At 41.1% G+C, this 26,467-nt stretch overlaps 1 protein-coding gene and 1 long non-coding RNA gene across 2 annotated transcripts in view; one reads left to right on the top strand and one right to left on the bottom strand.

The window, feature by feature from the left end:
* The window catches only part of LOC111271765 (transient receptor potential-gamma protein), a 32,728-nt gene extending 14,308 nt beyond the window's left edge, over positions 1-18,420 (bottom strand). Inside the window, exons 1-9 of the mRNA XM_022852750.2 lie at positions 18,294-18,420; positions 17,344-17,451; positions 13,767-13,939; positions 13,133-13,304; positions 10,195-10,365; positions 7,699-7,933; positions 5,848-6,000; positions 5,225-5,364; positions 4,742-5,010 (exon numbers count right to left, since the gene is read on the bottom strand). Coding sequence (XP_022708485.2) covers positions 4,742-5,010; positions 5,225-5,364; positions 5,848-6,000; positions 7,699-7,933; positions 10,195-10,365; positions 13,133-13,304; positions 13,767-13,939; positions 17,344-17,451; positions 18,294-18,347 — 1,475 coding nt within the window. The 5' untranslated portion in view covers positions 18,348-18,420. The remainder of the gene's footprint in view (positions 1-4,741; positions 5,011-5,224; positions 5,365-5,847; positions 6,001-7,698; positions 7,934-10,194; positions 10,366-13,132; positions 13,305-13,766; positions 13,940-17,343; positions 17,452-18,293) is intronic.
* Positions 8,756-22,361, top strand: LOC147753844 (uncharacterized). Its single transcript, XR_015315516.1, has 3 exons — positions 8,756-9,090; positions 9,373-9,462; positions 22,128-22,361. It is a non-coding gene; the product is annotated as an uncharacterized LOC147753844 (long non-coding RNA).
* Positions 22,362-26,467: the final 4,106 nt, after the last annotated feature.

The raw sequence follows: 26,467 nt of genomic DNA on the forward strand, positions 1-26,467 counted from the left end.
AACACGATTAAATAAGCTTTGTAGCGTGCAAGAACGGCTTTCATTGCCCTTGTATTTTCTCAGCAAATATTGATGGTAAAATGACTGTATGATTATTTGTTCAGACAGGGAAAAAAACTCATGTCTTCTTCGACGCGTTGTGCAATGTATAATAAAAAATGCCCAGTTCTTAAGCATTGTTGCAACACCGTACTAAAGTTTCTCTAGATTAACAGCTACGGGGGTTTAATTATTTTCACTAGCGAGACAACATAGCGGAAGCATTAAGCCCGATTAGTTCGGTAATATCCCGTAATAAAATGATTGTCCCCCATGAATTTTCCCGATACGAAAGTACGCTGGTGAAAACAACTGGAAAAATGCGGATACTTTCAATGCACGTATATTTTCTTCTAAATGGTAAATATTTTTTTCCAAATTTACCTTCGAAACATCAATTGTCATTTTGAAATATTGATTTTTTTATAATATAAAATATCGGAATCTCGTCCCATGGTTGTTTCATCTTAAGGACCGGTTCCAGAGATGCGTCCACTATTCATGATATAAATCATAACAGCAGAACGAATAACGGAAATCTTAAAATAAAATCAAAAATGCTATATATTTCACGAAAAATTACTCTCGTTAAAACCGAAATAGTCAATGCTCTAGTTGGTTAAATTATTTGCAAGGATAAGGAATGAACGGAAAAAAACGGAACTTGTTATATACTGCCCGGGGCGCTAGATAGTTATGTTATAAAATCCGCTTTAACAAGCCGCGTATAAATAGCCGCCAAAACGGAATAAAATTAGAAACAGATATTATATTTGGGCACGTTTTTCTTATAACAAAATTTTACTCTCTTTTTTTAGAGGAAAAAAGCGTGTACGTCTTTGGCAGCATTTGTCAGGGGTTTATAGTGCTACGTTTATGGATCACTGGAGCACTATAGGAACTCATTCGTTTTGATTGACCTAGTCTAGAAAGTTATAGCGTTTCTGCTATAACGAGAGCCAGTGGAGAATAGCTTAGGTATAAGCGATAGGCGAAGTAATGAAGGTAGATGGCTAGGTTAATTCACATAGCGGGCAAATTTAACAAACTGTACACACATTTGAATTGTTATTTTATACACATAAATACAAGCAAAATATACTAGCAGACGAATAATTTAAGAGCCGTATTAGAAATTTCTTAGCCCTTGGTAGAAGAGGAATCACCCTAACCGAACATATAGCGAACGTCATAATCAAGTTACTGCATATGGTTGGGACCTATTTTTATACCCATATATATATTGCAATAATTTAATTTCTGATCATCTTGAGCCAAATTGCTGATTTTGGACCTTATCAATCATTTGAACTTCTTCATATTATTGATCTCATTGATTATAGAACTAATCCCAGAGTTGATATTATTATCGAGAAGATTTTGTTAATAGAAATCGAAATCTCGACTTAGGTGGCTTTTAGAGTTGAAATGTTTTGTTGGCACCCGCGGCTGACTGTCTCAAGCGTGTGTGTAGAGCACAAGCCACTATGGCGGCGTCTGAATCTGACGAAAAGTCATTTGAGATGATTTAATTGAATAATAAATATCACGGTGGGAAATTGACTCCGACGATGGAGCTGGTTAGATATTTGGGTCCGCCTTACCCTGCTAGGAGTATTAGCGTTTTTCGGTATATGCCTGTCAGCATATATAGGATCAGTAAGCCAATCTTGTAGAACACTAGCTACTGCCATCATGTCGCAGGCTTTTCACTATTCCTACTGAAGGCTCTTGCACGTCCGTCCTTCACTGCTTTCGGCTGACACACGGTTAACAATAAAACAGAACTTGTATCGCACTAGTCAGTGATTTTGTTAAATCAACCAAACATTTTCTGACGAAGTCTATGTATAACGATACAGGCTATGCATATTTTACGCTCAGCCAATCTCTATCTTTCACGTCGCGTACTCATGGGTTTCTCGGCGAGCTAGTTAGACCCACGTATATTTCTTTACGTCCTAGGCTGCATGGTTTCCTCTGCCATAAACTATTGAAGATGGAAAACTATCGTGATCAGAATGGGTGAATTCGAAGATGACTTTATGCATATTCCCGCTAAAATACATCAAGGGAATTTTTAAAATTAGTTCGCAGTTCATAAAAAAAATGTCTAACGATCTATTAGGACACTGAAACAATTATTCTAATAAAAATCTAATGTAAGTGCGTACAAAAAAAAGCGTAGGCTTCACATGTCGTCCATTTTACATTTGGGAATCCGCCAGCCGTCATCCTTCGGATGAATCAAATTGCGCTAAAAGCATGAGGGAATTTTACAACAGCTGCAGATTAGGTTTGTGAGCGACAACACGGACAAGTGATTTCACACGTAGGTCAGCCTATACTGAAATTTCAGCGGGTTAAGCAGCCCCAGCTTAACCCCATAGTATTCCCAGCTTCTATACATTCCTAATTAACAAGTGGTGTTGCTCCATTTATAATAATTTATGTCATCTTCTCGCGGTACTTTATATAATCACATTAATTTTTTTCCGAAAAACCCAAAAATTCCAGCTGACATTAGAAGACAGGTCTCAAAAATTTAGATATGTAGATCTTAGAGTAGCCTAATGATTTGCATCACCTTCGTTATGTAGACGAACGTATTTTAGGTTAAAGTATTTATGAAGCTGACGCGGAGCTAGTTAATAGATAGCATAAGTTCAATGCGTTTATCTCGCCTCAAATACAAAAAGTTTCTGCGATAAGGTTAAGATATGTCAATATGATGGTCAACAGGTTCCAACAGGTAAACCGCTGTGCTAATTGTAACGACAACAATTCTATATGGATTCAGATCCGCTAGAAGATTATAAAAAACAATCTCTTAGCTTCTCGTATCTATTTCCGTCGAGAAACAGGCACATCGAGAAAAAGATCGCTGAAGTAATCCTTCTGTAGAGTCGCCTTGCTTTGTGAATCTTAGTGAAAGAACTCAGAGTTATACTGAAATAGATAGCTAAACCGTAAAAGAATCTTGATTCTGGCCCTTTGGCTTAGCAGATCTTGTGTTTCAAATTCGGTGCGCTGTACTTCATCAATCGACACCTTGACAGAGACGAACAGGACATCTTATTCTTCAAAGCGCTAATTGGTCACTAACAATGTCCGGCGACAGGAGTTACAGTAGATGTAAAAATTCATTTTTGCACATCATAAGGCAATGGCTATTAGTTATGACATCGAAAAATGAAGGAAACGCTAATGATGAGCGGAGTCAAAAATGAATTCTTTCTCTTAATTAGCTAATAAACGCCGGAGGTCTGTCTGAGCTTACATGAAAGTCCCTCCTAATATATACCTATTTGTCTAAAAATGAACGCCATTAATTACTAGAATTAAATATGATAGATGAGAATTTTTCCTTTAAACTAGATGTCGAACCTTCATCACGGTTGGCGAAACTTTCCGTCCACACGGCAGCTTAATATTTATCGACATTTGTTAAGTGTCTATTTAAATTTGAATTAAACTAAACAATTCATATTTGCACATCTATTTCGAAACAATAACATAAATAACTAAAGAAATAAAGTCAACAATTAAACATGAAAATAAGTCAATTTAAACATCTGGTGTTATTCTGCAGTCAATTATTTTCACTTTTATCTTTATTTACGCTCGAACGAAACGCGTTCACCTAACATAATACCCTATTTAATTACGTCTGCTAATGTAAATGAATCCATGCGTCGTAGTCTATGGCAACCCGACTAAGCGTAAAACGGATTATATCTGACCAAATGGGCGAATATATCTCAACTGAGCTTCAATGCATGCCCGAAAATGACGCGTGCAATTTTCTACATAGAGACTATCGTATATATCTCGGTTTTTATTTCGAGTTTTACCGCCATCAGATTGATGGCTACGCCGGCAGCTACCACGAAACGAACCGTGCGTACGTGCGTCTACGGCCGGGTTCGAATTTGGGCCACAGCGTACCACAGCGTACCACAACTTTAATTATCGTTCCGATGCAAAGGAGCCGACTGATATCGACCATTCTCTCCCGCTGCAGATTCCGTGCTTGGATATTATCTACATGGACAGCATAGCAAACGCGGCTAGACTAGCATCGCGCGATTAGGGCAATGCAGCTTATAAACACATGAAAATCGCCAACCGGCTAAATAACAATGGTCACGAAATCCGATATTGCGTCTCAGAGGCGCGCCGGCTTCTGCTGCTTCGAGCTGTTATATCTGTCTCAGTGTTACGCAAACATAAAGAAAACAGCCGCTGTCAGGCGCTGCGAAAGCATTTAGGCTAGTGACTAGTAAATAAGACGACTGTTGAAGTTTTCCTTTGGTTTATAGATTGGGCGCTGGAGGGGTTTTAAGGGAAGCCGCTAATCCACACTTATCCTAGCACATCTCCAGCACGCTAGTGCATGCTAATCAAATGCTATGCACGACCCTAGAAGATAACTGAAATCAGGCTTGGATGTACGTTCATTTGTAATAGTAGTGCTTTTGGCGGTATTGTGTACTCCTTCTTGTTGACGGAGTGTTCGTTTTCTTGATTTACATGGCGGGCACGTTAAAGGAGCATGTTCGAAACGGTGGTTGGTGACGGACAACTGTACATGAATCAATTTAAATAACTGCATGTGCAATTATAGGGATGTTGATAGAACCTGCTAACGAATGTAATTAGTATAGAATATACGCAAGCTAATATCGAGGTATTTTCTCACCAAAGAAGTTGATTCATCCCGCAGGCGAAGGCAAATAGAACGAGAGTGTAGACGAAGAAAAATTTTACAATGTCAATGACCATGCGACCGAGAGAGATTTGTAAGGGCCCCAAATGAGGGTTCACAGAGAAGATATAGACTAGCCGTAGAGAACTGAAGATGTTGGCTGTCGCGAACAAACCCTCGGCGATCAGGATCGGGTCCCAGGCGTCCCAGTTTTCGCGCGGCAGGTACGCCGTTCCCGTGTTTTGCGCGATTTCCTTTTGCACCTGTAATAGAAGGTTATTCCATATACGACATATTCAAATTTAAGAGCTCGTTGTTTTACTGCGTATCCACTGGTCTCCACGAAAAAAAGGTTGAAAAAAGCTTGGTTTGGCATACACAGTCCTCTGAGTGGCCTAAACAAAAATTACCGCTTTCGGAGCCTATTTGATAGCGCCCTCAATTCACGCTTATTGCCTTTCATATTACTTTTCCGACCTGTAAATATGCGATGAGACGCAGTGCTACAGTGGCGACGTAAAGCGAGTTGGTGATGAAGTCGATGATATTCCACATATCGCTCACGTACCCCATCAATCCGAGGTCCCATAATTGCTTCATTTCGCTCCATATTAATCCTAAGCAGTAACGACCACACCACATGAGTCACATAAGTGCGCACATAAATACACGTTACCAAATATCACTACTATAGTATAATTAACACAATGTTGTTCACAACTCATTTCAACATACTGGTTCGAATTAGGGCTTTGTTATCTAGCGGAAATCTTGTAAACACTTAAAAACCCTTTGCGAAACAACTCGTATGACCGAGCTGGAAAGCTTTCAGTCAAGAAGCCATTGTATTCAATGAATGCATTAGGCCAAAAGATAAGATCTACACATGAACGCCTCCATTTTGTACAACAAAGGCTAAGCTGGCTGCCATTGCAAATTCGCTAAGCAGTTCCTTGAAAGGCCCTGCCATAGAACTACATGTTAGTTTCTAACGTCAGAATTTCATTCTTTCTATGAGTTTGCGCATACTCAGACATGATTTTTAAACATCACTGATTTCACGTGTACCAGAGCTAATAACATGTCGCATGCACCCGTACCTGACACCCAGGCAAGAATAATCCATTCAACGATAGAGGGCGGAGCGCCCCGTTTTGTTGTGATATCGTCGCGCATTTCCTTCTTCATTTCTTCGGTGCCAAACCATTCTATCATCACTGTCTCAATTCGCTGTGATGCAAGGATCAGCAAAACTAAGAAAAACAATAACAGATACCAAAATTATATAATAGCGCCGCGTGGCGTAGGTATGCGCTCTGTGTCAGTTAGTAATAAAGTCTCAGCAGTTGAACTCTGCACGGAAGGGGGTACACATTTTGACGTAACCGATAACGCTTTTACTGTCCAATATAGCAAGCACGCATTTGAGATATGTGCAACAAGAGAGAGATAAATCCTATACAGTTGATACCTATATTGAATCTATTATAACAGCATTTCGATACGCCTTAATAACGGCGGAAGTCCTTCCTGCAGTCCTGTTTTTAATAATTATTGTTCTATGAATTGTTGCCTGGCGGGCCCACTCCCCGCACTGTTCCGTGCTATATAATAATTATGGCACAGCCTGGATAGAGCCACAGCATAGATAAAAAAAAATCGACGAACCAGATTGATGGTGGACGCAAATCGGAGCTGACAGGGTGTCAGGACGCATGACAGGGCAAATCTAGCTTTTAGCCAGCCATGCAAAAGCCATGTTATATTATAGCAGGCAGCATAGGGCTGGGCTAGCTATACGTGAAAGGCTACTGGCCATAACCGGAGCATATTGCATAAAAATAAGTAAACCAAAATGTGCTTTACGTTACGATCCTGGTTCTTGTCTTTTTAGTACTTTGCGTCGCCTTTGGTGTATAATAACTTGTAGTTTGCTTTGTATTACAGAACACATGTCATAAACTATAAGTAATTATATTCTTTTCGAATGCCTGTGCCAACGCTTTTAACGGATTAACTTGATTGAACTCTGTAAGGCTTCCCTATGTAAGACCGTCCTATCGGCAGAAGCCTGCGTCGCTTATCTATCGCATTTAGATACATTTGCACCTTCCGACGCCACGATTATTACGTAGCAGTCCAACGAGAGCACCAACGAATGCAATTTCCTTGCTGATAATCTCAGGAAATTTCGGCGTTGACTAGACCCTACTCGACTGCCGAGTGCTGCACCCCTACCAGACCAAGTCCCATAAACATAATATATTATGTGTGCATAGAAATAAGGGAACCCCAATAATGAGCAGACTTTCATTACGTATGTATTTAGTGTCCTTAGAAGATCAGTTTTGACATGATGCGACATAACTGTAAATGGCTATGCGTAAATTGTCGTCGTCTCCAGCATGTAAAAACTACTAATTAGTTTCAATCAATTTATAAAAACAGCAAATACACATTTTACTTTCCTGCTCGAATACCGCCATGTGGCAATCTCTTAGTTATCAGGGACACGATTTAATCCAAAAGACTAAACTCTGTTTTTATCAGGGGCCTAAAGATAGATTATTTTCAAGATTCGATAGGAAACTCAATCACAAACTGTAACCTTACAAAGCAATACTGGGACTTTATCAATCAACCATATTGCATTTGTAACGATTCTATCGTAGATAGAATATCTGTGGTATTATTGGGCGCTGCTTCTAAAAGTCTTCATTCGGCTTTTAGGGCATTAGCTATACCATGTACGAATATATGAGAGGATTTGAAGAAGATGTGATAAACTGAAGACAGATAGCTATATCATAATTAATCCGGCTGTTCTCATAACACACAACGTTCACACTTTATTTCATGCTTTTGTTTCATCATATCGGTTTTCTGTTTCTAAATGCCTTACGAGTTATATATATATATATAGTGAGTAAAAGAGAAAGCAAGATACTTACAAAGGAACGTGATATACGAGGCAGAATGGCAGATAAATTTGATAAACGGTTTCCGGAGCGTTCGTCCCAATTCGGAACGTGGCGCAAGAATATAGGCCACGGAGTAAATCGGGAATAAAAGACCAATTCGTAAAATTTCCATCATTTGTAGAACTATGTTTTTCCTTCGGAATCCTGGAAGCCCCTCGTACCAGATCGAAGCTAACAACTGCTGTACATTCGGGTGGGCACAGAACTGAAATTTGACAGAAATAGTGGACCCTATGAAATATAGATAGGAAAAAAACGCGTGGGCTGGCTCCCATTGTACTTACCTCAGGATAACAGGTGTCTCTTATATAGGACGTTTTTTGACGTGTTTTATATTTATCGATTTGTTTCTTGGCGACATGTTGAAGCTCTGTTTGTCCAACGGCTACAGCAACTTCCATTGCCGATGTGTTATCGACATTTGATGAGGCAAAAGAGAAAGCTGCCCCAACAGCTGCTATCTTTGTACATTATTGCAACAATACTTAATATACGGTCCTACAGGGAGAAGCCGATACTTACGTTGATCTGCATCAAACCTACCCCCATGCAGGACGACGTAAAGAGATACCTGCCGCTGTTTAATACATATTTTCACTTTCGAGGGTTTTGTGTCTAGCCTAACGCGTTAATAGAAACAATCGTCTTAAAGTCTTTTTCAACAAAACATATGTTTATATTTAATACACTAACTACACTGTACCTTGTATGCCTCGGTGATTTCTTATGCCTCTGGCGAGCTCGAGATATCCAAAATCATTGTGCCCTCATACTACCCCAACAACTTTTATGGCAGTTTAGTAAAGCAACGGGTAGGGCCAATATCAATTCGGTCTCTGTCGATATGCGTAAAACGTAAGCCATCGTGTTATGCATGCCTGCTGCAAGTTCTGCTGACTATTCACAAAGTGCTATTTCCGTTCCTATATTATAGACTATGCAGCTGATTATACACGCGCCACGAACCCATATGGTTAATCCATAAAGATAATATCGGCTATAATTTTTTCTCAGGACAGGAGACAGGTTTGGAAAAAAGCAAACAAGGGCCGACCTGCCATTGCTGCCACGACTAGAAAGGTTCAACATGTAATACCTTCCGGAGGGATTAGTCGAACTTAAACCGCGGTGAGGGTAGTGTTGAGGCCACTTTTGCTAGCTGTCGTTCGAAATGTTGCGCGAAGGACGACACCGGCTGTTAGCCGAGAATGGCTACTCAAGTTACCACTTCAACTTCCCAGATGCAAAGCGGTAACGGTACCTTGCATTTAATTCTTCTCACGTGCGGGCGTTTAGCTAATGGTCCCGAGCCATATCAGCTAGAAAGAATACAATTCTCGTTGGCATCGAACGATCTGCAGGGTAAGTGATTCTGGAACACTATGAAATTTTAGCCACATGTCTAAGTGGGTATGTCGGTCTACCTAGTTAGTTCCTATTGGTAGCACGCGAGAGAAAGCGGCTGGAATGAATTGTCTAGTATTTAATGGTTAAATATTTTTTAAACAGGGACGTAACGTATGCATTTAAGTCTCTATGAATTATAACTAGGATTTTTATAAAACCTATCATATTTGATTCAACGACCGAACATATAGTAAATAACATTCATATACTTAGGTAAAATGCCCACAATGATTTTAGGCCATCAAGCTCGCATCCTTATCAGCGTCGTGCATTTGGCTGTTGTGAAGTAGCTCTAGTACTAGTCGGCGCCACACGTCCGAGATCAAGGTCAGTGCTACATACACAAGAAGGGAACCTCATTTTCCCACATCTTTTTCTAACGCTCTGTTTCTACGTGTTTGTTACCGCTTTCAAGACATGTACGGACTATAAGAAACTGCCGCAGCTGCGATGTAACGGCTGTAGCGCTCGCAGCGCTGCTGGCGCTGGAGTAATGGTGTTGTCTCGGGTAATAATAATAATATACCGAAGTGACAATAGAACGAAGGTGACGACAGGGGTATAGAAGTCCCTTACAGAAGCCGCTTGGCTATCGGTCTTACTTGCTTTGCCGACGGAACACTCAGAGGGGTATCAAGTCAGGGTCCCACGCCAGTGGAACGTGTTACTGCTCAAGAACAACAAGCACAATCGTTTGCATTCTACTTCCGCTCAAAAACGCAGCCTTTGTCATAAAAGGACGATATATGAGAAACTTTTTTAGTTAATACGGTAAAATATGATACGTGCATTTACCGTCGAGAGTTTCTAGGTTTTAAAGGATTCGAAGTCGTTGATACCTTACGACACGTGAAGAATAGAGCAGTACAACATAGACCACTTCAAAGGGAAGTTGTTAACATAACAAAGTGCTGCAATCAACTAGGAGGGGTAAGTGTCACTGGCGAAAGTGATCTGTGAACCAACATTCACTGTGCATCATTGTATTACACCATTATATGAGGATATTAATAATAGTGTAAGTTTAGAAGGAACAACAGGGTTTACTAGAATAGTTACCTTTTTCTGCTTATACTTTATGGCCATCTTGAGTCGGGACAAATGCATACGGTCTCCGTGCTCGAATGCTGGCCCCGACGGGTCGTAATTCAGCATCACCTCTAGCTCGTACGAGGTGCGCGTGTGGTCCAATAGGGCCGTCGCGAAGTCCTGGCATTTACGGCGGAGTTCCTGCCGAACAACCATGTCCATGGCATAAATACGAAAATCACAAGTTCCATTTGTGGTTTGCAGTAGAACTGCGCTCTATTATTCTAATACAATGCTTATCGAACAAAGATTAACATGCGCCATATTTCCGAAACCTCCTGTAGCCGTAGATAAGCTCAAAGATTCACATATCTTTTAAAAAATACGGAGTTTTTGAGTTCTTTATTATAATAAAAAGTACTTGTGGTTTATCGGCAAGTTCGACTAAACTTGTATTCTACAATGCTCGAAAACGAGTATGCGTTCTGACTTTCCGACTGACCTTTGTTTAGGATACTCGTTATTTAAGAAATGACTCAGGCTGATTTACCTCCTGACTACTATTAAGGTCAAACTGATTCCGCAAGTCAATTTGCGATATGGATAGAACGCAGAGTTCTTGATCTTCACACGTAATAAAATAAAAAAACTGCTTTCCAATGTAACACACAATAGAAACGGCTAGATATAGATTCTTAATAACATATTTAAGTCGTTTTTTAAATTAATATGCGATGAGTGAATCCTGAGTAAATTTCACATTCTTGTGTTCCATAGGGATATTTGATTGCTAATCTACACCCTTCAAATAATATTGTGAGGACATAAAACAAACAATATAATTGTTACATAGGTGTGGATCTATAGAACGCATATTGAAGGGTTAGTTTCCTGCTGAGGTTTCTAGTGTATTCGAAGCGTCCGTCGCCTTAAGAACGGACCGAATGTTACAAACTTGTGGAGACATGAAAAGAGGGTTAAATTCGATTAAGTCTACTAGTAGACATTAAACGAATATAGATTTCTACCAATAGTCTGACAAAGAATGTCTAAAACAAAATACGATAAGAAAAAAGGCCAATCTTTCCCGTTTTTCCTTCAGCATTATCTCTCACTCCGGTGATTTTCTCGTACATATAGTGCTTTCTTCAATAGACATGGTTGTGTCACAGATGGCAACGACCATATACAATAAATCAACAATGGTGGCTTAACGTCCACATGGATGGTCAGAGGGCCGTTCTCAGAACAACCGAAGGACTGCGGATCAAACAAGAAACAAAAGATTGCCGGGGTTGGTCGTCCGCTTCAGGAGCAGTGGATTCATTCTGTGATGGTGGTAATAAGGAAACTTGCAGCGGCAAATGATAGTACCAGTCAGGCCTGTTTGATGTTGGTATCATACATAAAAGCCACCTTCCAAACTCGTCTCTTGTTAGAGCGCAATATGGCCTCCCTACTTATTTTCGTTACTTCTTTCCGTTGCCTTCTTTTTCGTCGTCCTCGATTGCTACTTTTGCCCTCTCCGTTTGTTACATTTTCTCGTACAGCGCTAACCAGCATTCATCCGCCAAGCCCCACTTTTTAATGTATGTCACCTTTCAACTGACACCCAGGGCCGACGAGATCGGCTGCCAAGGTTGCTTCCCCGCCTCTAAACCAACACTAAGATAAAGAGGAGACTACATGTGTATTATTAATAGCTAAAAATGCGAGAGCACACACTGAAGAAGTTTCTGCTAGTCTCCGACTTCCTTCTTCGCCAATTCGTTCTCTACCTTTCTCTCAAATAAAAATGCTTTCAAGTCCCAATCAATGGTAGGCGACTAACAGCCGAAGTAGGAATGGTGAATGAGCTGCATCGTACAGGAGGTAGCACATATAGGATTTTACGACATCATACACTGGAAGGACGGACTACCAGCCGAAAACTTGCCAGCGGCAGACCTCGAGCCAGTACCGGATCTTGGGCTCTGGCCGGGTAGGTACCGTAAAGATATGCAGATACGACCGCAACAGCGATATAGGTTATTATATTAGGTACGCACGGATCCTTCTGAGAAGACGTCAGATCGCAGCTGTCCAAAGGGAAACTATGGCCATGCTTTAACGAAAAACGACGCCATGGAACTCTAGTAGCCTTTGAAAAACCGATAGGCAAAAGAAAATGAGAAACGTTCACGCACACAGTGAGAGAGAGAGAGAGAGAGAGAGAGAAATGAATTTTATGTATGATGAAAAAGCAAAAAAGAAAGGAGAAAACAATAGAAAAAACGCACCGTGGACGCAAAATTTGGCCGACAGGAATCAGTTTGTCGGCTGCTTTTTTCCTCTAGGCAATTGAAAGAATGACGGGATCGTGCGAACACAAAGGAGTAAAAAGGGACGATCAGACACGAAAAAAGGCACTACAATGGCGAAAAGGCGTAAACAATATTAATGCGCGAAGTTTTCGTAGTTTTGTCGTTGCGACAGGGAGGCTTAGATAGAAACAGAGACAAAAGCGACCCACAGGCGTGGTTACGTCCGCAACTGCACCAAAAACTCACTTTCAAGACCGCCATTGTTATTGGTAGTTACGATAGCCACAGAACAGGCGCTTTACAAGATCTAAAAAAAGTGAAACACCTTCGCTTTTCGCTATAGACATTAGGCTTATTTGCTATTACTTATCCCTTTTTTGATTTGTGGCCGCATTGTATCGTCACAGCTCGAACAGCACTTATAGCACGTGTTTCGTTTGGCGATCGTAATTAAATATTGATTGTTGTAAGCCACTGTGATACTAAAAGTGTTTCGTTTTGTGAAGATCTACCATTAAAATATATAATATTTTACCAACATGCCAGGTCGGAAGGTTCAAATCAAGCTGAACCGGCACGTTGAATGTCATCGCTGGTACTTACGAATGCAACGCTACCCGTATAATATTGAATAGCAAAACATGACGAGCGGTAAATACACTTACCATATACTCTGCCTTAAATTCATGTTCGAGGAAACTGAGTCGCCTCAGCTCGCCGCTGAGCTCGAACGCGGTGAGGATGGGATCTTTGCTGGAGAGCGCTACGAGGCTGGGGGAGGATAATGCCCGGTACGAGTTTATCCGAGATCGTGAATGCCGCAAACTGTCTTCATACCTACAAACGATATTGGCGACAACCGTGCAGGAACCGTGATTGGCCTCGCAAAGTAATATATAACCATCATACATTGCAGTTCAACAGCGGAAGTCATTTATGTCTGTAGTTATGTCCGGTTCTCTTTTTGGCTATTCGTTCTATATAATTGATAATAAAAAAGGGAATTAGCTCATAATGTGCATTAGCTGCTTGAAAAAGCTTTTTAAGAAATAAGAAAATTCCGCTAGAATTAGGGACTCGATTGCATTTTTGCAAATACTCCTGTTGTTTCGGAGTAATAATAAGAGATACCACACATACACGTTGTATTACGGTGCGATTTTACCGGCGATGACCTCTAGCAATAACGGCGCGTAAACGAACATCTTCCTAAAAAGCATTGTAACCTATATAGGCAGATTCATTGAATTGATTCATTGAATTTCATTGGACAATTGCCTGTGAGATATAGGTCCATACCTGGAACGTACGCAGTCTGCGCATCCGCAGCGTACTCTGTGCGGCGCTGGAAAGGTGTAACCCCGATCCAGTAGGATTTTTAGGATCTCGTAATTGTCTCGGTGCGCGGCCAGTATTAACGGAGTGATGTCGGGTGTAAAGGTCGCTGTGTCCCGCTCGATGGCTTCCCAGCTCTAAGACAAACAACATGTATAGAACGAAATACACACAAACATGCCATGTGACAACGAGCACAGACAAAGGAGAAAGCCAAACCGAGGCTTCAAGACCATGCCAATGGTTTGCAGGTTGAACTTAAGCTTGGTAAAAACAAGTTATATGCAGAAACAGAACAGCCTCGTGTGTTCACTTGTAATATCCGCAACAATACAAGTATGATAGCATTGTTTATCGTGCCGCATGCGTGACGAAAGCTCTTAATCAGTTTTTACCACCGTAGACTACATTATACTTCATAGCAAATTTGTTTTACTTAGTGCAGCTGGCCTTATTCGAGCATGTCGGTCTGTGGCCCTGTTTATAAAAACTAATGGAAACCGGTCTTTACAAAATTAATGGAAACAACGACACTGTTTAAAAGACTAGGTACACAATAGCGTTGCGTGGATGACTGATCACCCTAGGATTACTAAAGTATCCATGCTGGAATCGTTTATCATAATGTCTGTCTAATGCTGTACATAGTTTGCTAACACTTGAGCAATTTGAATTAAAATAAACTTTGAAAATAGATTGAATTGCGCCTTGGGTGATAGTATTCGTTTATTATATTGCATACATCTTTGCATAATAAATTTTGCGACGCTTTTCTCGGTATATTTGTAGCAGAAGTACAGAAATAGCATAAGCTGAAAATAGCCACAGGCATTCATTTGGCATGCGCCAGTTCCGACGTACAGCGTCGCAGTACAATCGAGGGGCCGTAATCAAGTCAGGCTTCTAAACAAAGCTAAATCTAGGGTTTAGTAAGTCCTCTATTTCTATGAATCGCTTCGTGTCGTTTTACTTCGATGTATTATTCCGTAGAGGTTCGGTCTCACGTTCTAATCAGTCAGCTTCGTACTCTGTTAGTCTGTTCAGCTTCGAAAAAGACATTGTAAAGTATAAAAATGCAATTAACGTTGCACAGTCAGCTAAATCCAACCAATGATAGATGGTAAGAAATTATTTGATGCTTATAGGCAGGGCAATGTAGTTCGAACCCATAGCGGATGCTCCGACCCTACATCCCAAGTCGGATTCAATTCAGCCCAATCAATATTCCTCGCTATTAATTATGTATACTATAGTCAATTAATAGTATTGAACGTCGTCTTGTAAAGGGTTCTTTTTTTTATCATCTATTGAGACACTCACACTAGCATAGGAAAAGCAAACGTTTGTTCGGAGTACTTTTAACTGGAATTGTTTTTGGGTACTGATACAAAAGACGAAGTAAATACGGCCTTCGCTTGCAGAGGGCGGCGTCTTTTAGAATACAGAATGGGTACAAGCAAAGAGAGGCCAGTAAACTGGTGGTATCCGAAAACAGTGATGCTATCTATTTACCTAGTTGTATCTATCAAGGCGAGGCGACGAACATTCCACCAATAGGTTAAGGTTGATTAGCGACCGCCAAGCCGGCGTACAACTGTTCTAGTTGCAGCTCGTGGTTCACAAATGACCACCAAAACTCTTCACGATGGAAGTGCCTCTCTGTGAAGCATACTTCTTAGGATGGTATTGAATTGATGACGGAATGGAGCGGGAGAAAAGGATGGATCGAATGGATTTCCCCTCGATGGGATCGGGCTATTCGTTAGGCATTGCTGGTCAACGTTTGGGTCGCTACCCATTGAACGCACACGAAAGCTCGGCTTATAAAGGCGGGGATCTATTCTACTACGGAAGGGTGACCAATGGTTGGATTGATCCGCTGCATATGCATGTGACCTGCTGAAGAAATCCAGTGGCCAGTGTGTCATTTTAAATATACAACCAACATAGGGTTGTCTTCAATGTTTAAGACAATTTCATATAGCTTTGTTGCCATGCGTTCGGAATTTAAAACGTCAGACAGATTTTGACTGATCTACCACGTCCAGTTGATTTTGAACGCCGCCATCTTCTTTGAAAGGCTGCCCAAGGCTACACCAAAGAAATTAGACAGGGGTCAATCTTCAATGGGCTAGCAATGGTCAGAATAGAATATATTGGTTTTCGATGCGAATAATTCAAGGTCCGCGTCTACATAGAGGAAGCTAGCTAAAAGGACGACTTGAAATTAACACTAAATTTACGGAAGCATTTAATTCTGATGCCTGAAATGCTATGGCCAGCCTAATCCCTTTGGTTTGTTTCACGATTTTTTCTGACCATTCTGTGTCGGCTTCGTTCTTGCTCTTTCCCCACGCTGCTGCTGGAATTATACGTCTGATGCGAACGCGTCCAAGCGTAAAGGAACACACTCAAAGTTGGCTACAGCTTTGACTAGCTTTCGAATGTAGTTGCCTAGTAATATTAATAAAAAACTATAAAAATAGAACGAAACATATGGACAGACCGGTCAGAGAACGTCACCCCTATCTGGGGCGCACGCCTTTACTGGTCACACAATTCTCTGTACACGAATTGACTCGCAGCTCATAAAACGCGGGATGGCAAAAGGATCAAAGAATTCCGAAAGAAAGGCATCAAAAGCTACCGCTCTAGGGATGTTGTACAAAGATCGGGGAAGGGTACCAGATGACGACGCTATTCTAGCATTACATGTACCGCCCACCTGCTGAAGCTGTCCTAAGGGCGATGAGAGGAGGGAGAAGGGGTGACCTGAAGTGGCCTGGGGTAACAAAGACGTGGACACTAAGGGACGCCAAACCAGATGTCGTTCAGCAGCAGGATTGCCACCACTGCAGGCATCAAAATGGCGAGTCGCTCAACATTTGGTTACGGTGTGCGTACATAGGTGTAAAAGGTTTTCATTTCAATACAAGCATTTTAGGTAGCTACCGACGAGTGATCATTTGCAACTACGTAGATAATAAGTATATATTGCTATCATACTGACACTTCAATGGCACAAATTTCCTGACGCTGAAATTCTGTTTACTCAAAACCTTTGCATGGTTAATTTGTTTTACCTTTTACACTATAGTAGCCCTAATCCAAATCAAATAAATCAATGGTGGAAGTGATCTCGGGCGGTTTACTGGGCCAGCGTATTGGGAATTAGACGAATTAACGGAACAGAATGTAACGGGAACCAGACGGACTAAACGGCTTATAAAATGTACACACGAAAAAATGGTTGTCTGCTAAGCAAATTAACAATATACTGAACTGATTTAATGTCCGACTATTAAGTGTTAAGAGGCTCGAAAGTCTGCTATTAACCTAATGTGATCAGGAATAGAATCCAGGCAAACATGGACCCCAAATGATATGGAGAGGATCGCCATTACTGTTCTCTGCGAAAATTACCTACAGTGATTCCCCAGTCTATCAGCGTGACCCTATGATACTACAAAACATCAAAGCATATCTCTTTATTGAACAAGTACGTTAAATGTTCATACAGTGACCATTCATAGAGACTTACGTGAGGCTCGCCAGCCTTCTTGATCGCTTCTTCATGTTCTAATAGGACTTCAACAGCCTCCACATACTCTTCGGAGATGGCGTGCAGCAGCGCGTCCTTGGTGTCCACCTACAACTCCGATTATCGCATTAGATTACTTGCATTTAATCTTATATCACCTACAGCTCTCTAGAACATCAAAAAAATAGAATAAGTCTCGATTTCGATAATAAGTTATCAAAATTAGGAGCAGTCTGTCAAGTGAATGAATTTACCATATTTATATTATATTTGTGCTTGCTTGTTTTTAAACGAGACTATTTCTGTGTATCTGTCAATATATTATCGTGTATCAAGAAATTCAATTTTCACAATCTAACGATATCCACGCATTTTTACCTTCCTACTATTCGCTCTGTCAATGTAATAGCCGACTATGTTATCGTTACGTAACTTGCGAACAGGTTCCTATATAATACCTATCTAGGCATAAATATTGGTGAGGACTGATACGTCGACCTCAGACATCCTAGCGATTGTTACTCATTCCGTTTGCCATTATTTAATTCCCGACGTTTTTTTTGCGCTCGCGATAATGACTGTATTAAGATGACAATGGTTACCGGTTCTCAGACCATCAAATCATGGCATTCGCCGTGTGTGTACTTATGTATAAATATAGACACACGGCAATGTGTACTGATGCTCTGCTTTTTATGGGTGTATTAATGTTACGTGCGAAGTTTTGTTATAGGGCATTTGAAGCCTAACTTATAGACGACTCGTTGACTTTGTAGTAATCTAGTTAGCTAATTTGACTTTTATATGGTCTTCTCTGTATTTCCAAAAGTGATGCGCGCAATATGCCAAATACATGTTTTCTCTAAAACCGTCCGGCTCGTCTAAATGTGTTCTCTCTTTGTAATTATTGCAATTAATGGTCGTTAAAGTTTATAGTAATGTTTGCCTACCTTGTAGTGAAGCAGCAGCTCGATCATCTCGAGGTTCTCATTGTCGATGGCCATGAGCAATGCTGAGCGGCCCAGCGGGTCTGTGCAATTGATATTCAATTGGCCCGCAGGAGTCAACGACAGAATCCTGTGAAAGGCAACGACTTTCGAGGTATTCGTCACTTTCCTCAAAAACCCTCCATATCGTTATTGTATGTCTTAAGGACAATCAAGGCAACAGCCAATGATCAAAAAAGAACATCAACAAAGCAAAAGTTGTTTCCGACATGTTACTAGAACTGGAATCTAGCGGCGAGAATCAAAAACCAGCGTGACGGAGCAAGCAATATTGCACAGCAAAGGAGACGATCCTATCCTGCCCTTATTAGTATTGTCAGCAACAGTTTTTTGTGTGAGAAAATGCCCCATCTTCGCATTTTTCCGGCTCACGTATTGTTGCGTCACGGGACGCATTCGCACAATACGAACTTCGGCGCGGCCAGCAATGCGTTTGCTCTTTCTTGGTACCGTTTTCAAACTTGCGTAGTCAGAAAATAAGCCGCCAGACAGGTTTTTGCCTTGACCATCTTGGTTTTGATAAAAAGATCAGATTTCCATAGGGCGGTAGCGACGCTAGCAAAATGGAACAGCTGCTCAACGTGAATAACCAGTTCAGTGGCAACTATAGTTGCCACTTGAACGGCGATGACTATAACAAAGCAATGACAGCCGGCCCTACGAATGAGACGCTATTGACGAATGAGATCTGAGCCGCTGATCACTGGACATTATCATGGCTGTTTGCTTAGATCATCTAAAAAAGCTACCTTGCTTGAGCACGATTACTGTTACCGGTTCTAGAAAGGCAAAGGACATTACGGTAGGTGCAATTCCGGAAGTGCTGGACGTTATCTTGACAAGTAGAGCGAGACGCTTTCTCTCGTCACATAGGAACTGCGTAGCGGTAGCTGGCCGGCAGACGTCATTGAAGGCAAAATAATGGAGAGTTGGCAACACAGAGTAACGACAGTACCAGACGCAACAGCAGCAGGAGGAGAAAGATAAAGATAAATAACAACACGCTCCTCACGAGTGTAAAAGAGGATCGATCGTCGAGTGACACCAATGTTGCTTTTGGAGTGTCAGCACTACATGTCGCATTCGCAGGAAGAAACAGGCAGGAAAACATTAGAGACGGGCAAGACATACGCTAGTTTTTGATCTTAAGCCCCCATCGTTACTGATGCTGATACTACCGTTGGAATAGTGGTCACATCCAGCGACGAACAGAGTTGCAAGGCGGAGCAGGATAACAAAACAAATGGCGAAAATGACTAAACTATGACTCAGCTAGCTAATATTGTGGGGCTTCCACCGCGTTTACAGGTATTATCTTCTCCTTTAAACTGCGTACTTTGGATTCAGTAGCAAAAAAAAAAACGAGGTCATTTGCTGAATCTGCACCAACGCGAAGAGCCATAAAATTGATAAACAGTATTGACGGACATAACTAATTGACCATCTCGCTCTCTGTTCGCCAGTCATCAATTAACAACAACTACCCTGTTGTTTCCTAGGTATATTTGCACAGAGATAGTCCTCCACATCCACGAAACGCTTAGCAGCCAGCAGAAGCAATGTTACGCGAGTAGAAAAAAGAATCAAAGCGAGCACATGTTAACGAATGGATGCCTAACAGCCTTCGCCAACTAGAGCCTAGGTTGCAGATGGCATGTGCGACCTAGGTTCTAGTCAGCTAGATACTTGAGGACAAGGTGAATTTGGTCTCTGACAAACTGTCTGGAGGAGTCTAACGGTCTTGGGGCTGTCCTGAGGCCATTGAAATAGTCAACTTTTCTTCACCTCTTTGATTCTAGACCGCTAAAGATAGGCTGGCATCAGGTCGCAGAACGGATGACGAACGCTTTCACAATACGGCCGTTTCTTTCTCTTTCTCTGGTTATTTCTTTCTTGATCTCAGGCTAGCCAGAGAAAGGCTTTGGAAGACTAGGGAAAAGATTCCTTAGTGTCTTGAGAATCTTTCTCGTCTCTTTACTCGGTCCGATAAGTTAGCGATATTTTTGTACGGGAGGGAGTTGCAATAAATTGTAGCGACTATCTTTCAACGTATACACTATTATCCAATATATTGGCGACATACCACATTGTCACGTTTAGCTCGCGCTCTACCTCAGTCTTCTTCCTTTACGAAGGAAGGAAGCACCTTGCCATAGAGCAGCTCTGATATCTATGTAATCAGCAATATAGTTAAATAATATATTGGCTGTGAACTGTATGGCTATATTAGAAGCAAAATAGCGCATTGTCATGAGGACAATACAGAAGCAACAAATGGACACCATTGATTCGCCAACGCACACTATATAATTATACGTTCCGTATTATCCATATATATACTCCATTTTATCATATTTTGAGAATAAAGTCGTAGAAAGCATTTATTTAAGATGAATATATATAATGCAGAACAGGGAATAGATAAAACGCTTGAGTAAAGAGATTCGCTCGGAAGTCACCCCGTAATAATGCAGTAAAATAGAAAAATATGACAGAAATATATTTCTGGCGAATGTATCTGTAACAAATTTTCAAATAGATGGTTGTGTGTACTATAGCCTTGAGTGGCCGAAGGTCTCCATTGGTAAGTATGAACTAATACCCGAGCCCTGATTTCAATGGGTGAAGTACTGTGAAATAAATCCTGTCCATTTCACATACCATCGATTAGACAATAAACGACGACCATTTAGCTGATGCAAATTTTGAGTACAACTACATGGCCATTTTATGATTAGTCTGAGCCTGAATTAGGTCAAGCAAACGTGTTGAATCATTTTCTAGTTTTCCTTAGGCCGAACGCATACGATTAAAACTGTTCAGTTTTATAAGCTTCAAACTTCGTTTCTTTCTTATGTACAAATGGTTTGGTTGGTGAGCATTCTACCAAACGCCGCTTACAACAAAGATATTTCATGCTACCTAAAAACTCATCGAAATTCGCTCTCGTATAATTGTGAGTATACAGATTTTAACGCTTTGAATCATACCTCCTAGAAGTGGCGAGATCACCTCTTTCGACGGCCAACAGGAACCGTTTTTCTTCATGAGTGAGCATCCCCTCCGGCCGCGATAGGGCAGCCTCCGCCGAAGCCACCGACCCCCGCAACGAATCTATCAAACCTGAAGCAGAAAGTTAGAACACAATGGAAGAAAGAAGGCTGAGCTAATAGTGATTATTCAGTTTACAATGAGATCTCCTAGAACGCAAATCAAGATATATTGTTATATTGTTATCTATGACGGCGCAATGACACTATGGTCTGTCAGTTTTGCAAATCTAAAATTCAATCTGGCTCGTTATAAAATATATGTGAAGAAGATCTGTGATCGCGCGTTGTGCCTACCTACATTTATAATATAACAATAATAATGATCGTTTTGAGTTACTACCCGCGGGAAATAATGTACGTCAAAAACAAATAACACTGACAATATTGAACATTAATCGTTGCATCAACAGCAGGTCGTTAAATGCAGTTTATGCACGTATGGGTTTTCAAGGGCATCATCCTGGATGACGTCCAATACATTTTTAAATTTGGATGATATTCGGACAGTGTAGCAGATAGCTTTCGCGGCATCTGGATTATCAGACGATGGCAAGTAACAGGTCTTGGTAAAATGAATCAGTGAATGTGGATTTGTCCTACTCATTTTTCTGGATAATGAACAGTGTCGACGCCTTTAGTACATGAGCTGTTGACAGGCCTATTTTGCCTTCGACTTGAAATGATTTGTTATAATCCTAAATAACGCTAATCTGTTTAATTCTAGGTTGTGACCCCGTCTGCATCTCACTGCAATACTTTCCGCCGACGATGCGAAACTCACTATTTAGAACCTACTTTACTTCCCGATGAACGAAGCCTAGTCACAGCTAATCGCTTGGCCTATGCATCGACTGGATGTTCCGTCAAGTCTCCGGAGCTATCGATATGTCCTAGGCCTACGTAGATGTTGTTCTATATTTACTTTTTAATAAATGGACGGCGCACTGGCAACTAACCCCGCCATTTTTCAATTGACTCGCCTTTTTCCTCCAATGACACGCGAGTCTGTGTTACTACTACTACTAGATGATCACTTAATCTATATAGATGCACAACTCTATCGAAAGTAACATAGGACAGCCTTTCTAGGTGGCTGTATCTTGAATCCGTGCTTTGCCTGCCTGTCCTCATATGTAAAGTCCTTTAAGCAGTCAGTTGAAACGATAGAACGACTACTACATTTCAAGCAGAACGTGCCCTCCCAGCTTTCCTCATATCCCCGCGCGGCGTTGATTTGGCCTTTCCGTATACTACGAACAAGTCGAGACACCCACTCCGGCTTTATTTGTTCTCGAAGTGGTGCCCAAACACAGAAGTTGAGTATGTTACGAGAGAATTTTCGTTGCTTCACTAAAAGACGGTAATCAACACGATTAAGGCAAATTCGACAGCTGCATCTGTCTTCCTTTTTTTTCCTATGTTCGTCCTTTCTCCTATGAGACTTTTGTTGTGCTGCATTTTGGCAGTAAAGAGAAGATCGGCGATACGAATGTAACAAGCGTTGTAAGGACTAAGCGCTCACAACGATAGCACTTCGAAGGATGAAGTGGCCGATGCAGCGCTCTAAGCAGTGTTCAGCTCTGCGGCATATATGCATGTAAGCTTTGTCGGAAATCACGTCTTATCCTTAAAGCAGCAAATCTGAACCTTTATTTTCTAGTTTCGATACATGCCATATAGACTATTTAGCTAAGACTGCGTGAATAAATGAAGTTCTTCATACAGGTACAAACGTTTAAATTCCAGGTAGGCGCTTAGCCATTTCGAGCGTTTTGGTGTTTTTTTGATCGATTTCCATTAAGCGAGAACGGTCTCCCTAGCCAGATGTGAATCTCTGTGTACATATGAACGTCCACTCGGACACGTGGAAAATAAGAACAATTTTATTTCGTTCCCTCTAATGTTAATGACTATCAAGCATATTGTGAAGGTTTAGCGGTACATGGTAGTTGGAGAGCACGATACCAGGCGAATGCGGACGATGCTCCAAAAGAGTCTTGTTGCTGTCGTGAGTTATTCTTGCAGAGTTTATAGATTTTGCCCATGCAGTATTTGCTTGACTTCAACAACACATTGTGCGCGACATCTTCACTGCTTCACTGCTGCAATAAATGGCGTTTCTTGTCGTTTGCTTCGAATGTCATTTTTTGATACCCAGTAGTGCTGCCCTTACGGTAGAATCTAATACCCTCAACTAGCAAGTTATAATGGCACTGCTGAGCAAACGATTTTGGTTACTGATTACCGTTCTTCGTTGGCAGGCTAGAAGGATCGTTTTTGAGGTGACCGTTCCTGGTGTACGAAAATTCCCGTACAAACATTTCTGTAAATAGACACAGATGTATTTCTAAAGGAAATCCGAAATTCTGCAAAAAAAATCGCTGCGATGAAAGAAATTATTTTCAAAGCTTATGTGGTATTTAAATTATTAGTTTATATAGCTTTTATTTATTAGACGTTACCGCTTTATTATACGTGTAAGCGAAACAAACAGTTGTGCGTTTGGACCGTTAACATTGCTAGAGGCGTTTCGACGGCGCCAAAATTTGAAAAAAGTCAAAGCTCTCTGCGGCGTCTATAGATTACCGCTATAACTAACATGTCGCAAATCACTGTGAACAAGAAGAGGGATGGTATATGCTGTTCACAGGTGTGGTTGGCAAACACATATGTCCTTCTATTAAGCAAGCTGGTCATCGAAATCCCTTGATGGTGTCGATCTCTGTAAATGACACCATTCTCAGGGAAGTTCTGGGATGTTTCGTATTTTCTGTAAGCGTTAGAAACAACGAGATTGGGTGTAACGATGCCTGAGATTATATACATAATGAGACTTTATATAGTACAGTAACTTTTGTTTGCTATTTATACTGCTGTGATACCACCTATGGGGAACCCTTGCTGCCAACGAACGTGTGCTGCTGTCGAAAAGGACTTTCTCTTAAATTACAAATAGAATGCTCACTAAGTGAGGTGGAATCAATACATAAGCGTTTGCTGCCTTAACAGTACTTCGAAAGCTTGAGTGTCGCGAAGTAGCTAATTCACTTTACTAGTCAACTATATTTCGCATGGCGCTTACTCACTGGCTAAATCTCTTTTGTGTTTTAGCTGTTAAAGCCCAATACAAATTCGCAACTCTGTAGACTGAGGTTTCGTCACGGCTTTGAACTTACCTGTGATGCACACTCTTAATGGTCGATGATATTCGCTAGCATATTCATTTCGGGAAGACATATACGTCGGATGAATAAAAGGCATAAAAAAGCTGAGAAAGCAACGGTTTTAGATGTGGCAACGTTTTTGGCTTTAATAAAAATAAAACAAGCTCAGTTCTTCGGTTCAGATCTGAATGATGGTGATCCACATCGGTAGCCACTGGAATTCATACCGGCTTTGTAGCATGATAGGTTGACAGACCAACGTACCAGCTCAGCCTTATTCTTATAAAAATCTCTGAAATTCTCATGGTCTGCAAAGCCTGGATCGAGAACTCGGTGACTACATAAGTTATAAACAAGCTAATCTATAGGAAATACAAGCCTCTCTGATCCGATGCAAACTTGTGCCCCCCATGCGCGATAGTAGTAGATATATATTCTATTTTGTTCAGTACTGCGGAACTACCTAAGATTATTTTGCCTGTAAACAAGGGGTGATACTCAATGTAAATCTAAATAAAATATTCTCGTATTCAAACCAGAAAATACTATACAAGAAGGACATAGCAATCGGGCATTTTATACGTCCGGAATGATCGCGAAAGCTTAGCCAAGAATTTTTCAATCTAGTAATGGTAAATTAGACTCTATATTATGTTCAGTACAACCTGCAAGATATATGGTATTAAAGCAAAGAGGTACCCAACACACTGCCTTGCTATTCGGTATCTTTTCTCTCTGCCAGAGCAATGTGCTGCATTTCGCGAAGGAGCTACATGAACACCGTGCGATGGGGGTAGGAGGCACAAGATCCTGGACTCTCTTTCAATCAACATTAAACGCCCACTGATGCCAAAAATAGTTGACAGCCTACGAAAGAATTAGGCGCAAAAAATTCTCACAGTGATCCAAGAGTCCCATGCGGGCACCCGACTCAAATTCTATTCATTCACTTTTGCGTCTCTATTTGCAGCTTTTCAGTAAGGACCTGTTCCAGCGCGTCCGCGGTGCTGAGACAGTCTTTGCCTTCGAAATTAAACTACCGTTTTGTGCATTCGGACCGACGATATAGCCCTCTTATACTCCATGTATCTCGCACCGTTAAGCGCAGTCGCAAAAGCATGATTCGAATAGCGAACACAGACGTTCAGACGAATCACTGTAGTATCTTTCGTACAAGTCCTACTCCGGACAAGAAAGCGTTCTGCGGCCCTTAAGGAGTACTGTTATTCAACTTTACTGACCAGCAAAATTAGACACCGATGTAAGCAAAGCCACATCAACGGTTGTGGCCGATGAGACAGCAGTCACCGTCGCTCTTAACAGCTTCGTACTTTTATTTCTATAACAAAGGAGATAGAGTATACTTGCATTAGTCATCCCAATTATCAACACAGGCTGACCTATAAAAATTAATTTCGGTGAACCCTCTGCGTGGGAAACTATGTGTGAGAAGTTTTTGCGCCTCTCGGGATGTATATGAATTTCTCACTATGACCCTGTCGAGTGTTGAAAGCACCCCCAGTTTCTACGAAACTCATCAATTATGATTGCCCATGCAATTATGGGGCCGATTAGCTTTTAGTTCTTTCTTTAAAGGAAATATATTTGTCAGGACATCACTATCTCGCCAATGCAGTGAACGCGGTGGCGATTTTAGAAGCCGGTAGACGTTCGGCGCCCCTCGATACGGCCCTACACCATGCCAGCCTAGTTGGATAACAGAGACTAGCGATCAGTGATCCGCCTCAATAACCGGCTCGGGTTTCGGCCGGGATCCATAACAGCTGACATCGACGTGACGATGTTTCGATGTATAGATTGGAGGGATTATAAGCTTTTAACGTTCAAAGAAAATTGTAGTTATTTTATGATCACATCTGCTCAATTACAAATATTACAA

Source organism: Varroa jacobsoni, unplaced genomic scaffold (genome assembly GCF_002532875.2).
Source record: "Varroa jacobsoni isolate VJ856 unplaced genomic scaffold, vjacob_1.0 scaffold_180, whole genome shotgun sequence".
Taxonomy (NCBI): domain Eukaryota; kingdom Metazoa; phylum Arthropoda; class Arachnida; order Mesostigmata; family Varroidae; genus Varroa; species Varroa jacobsoni.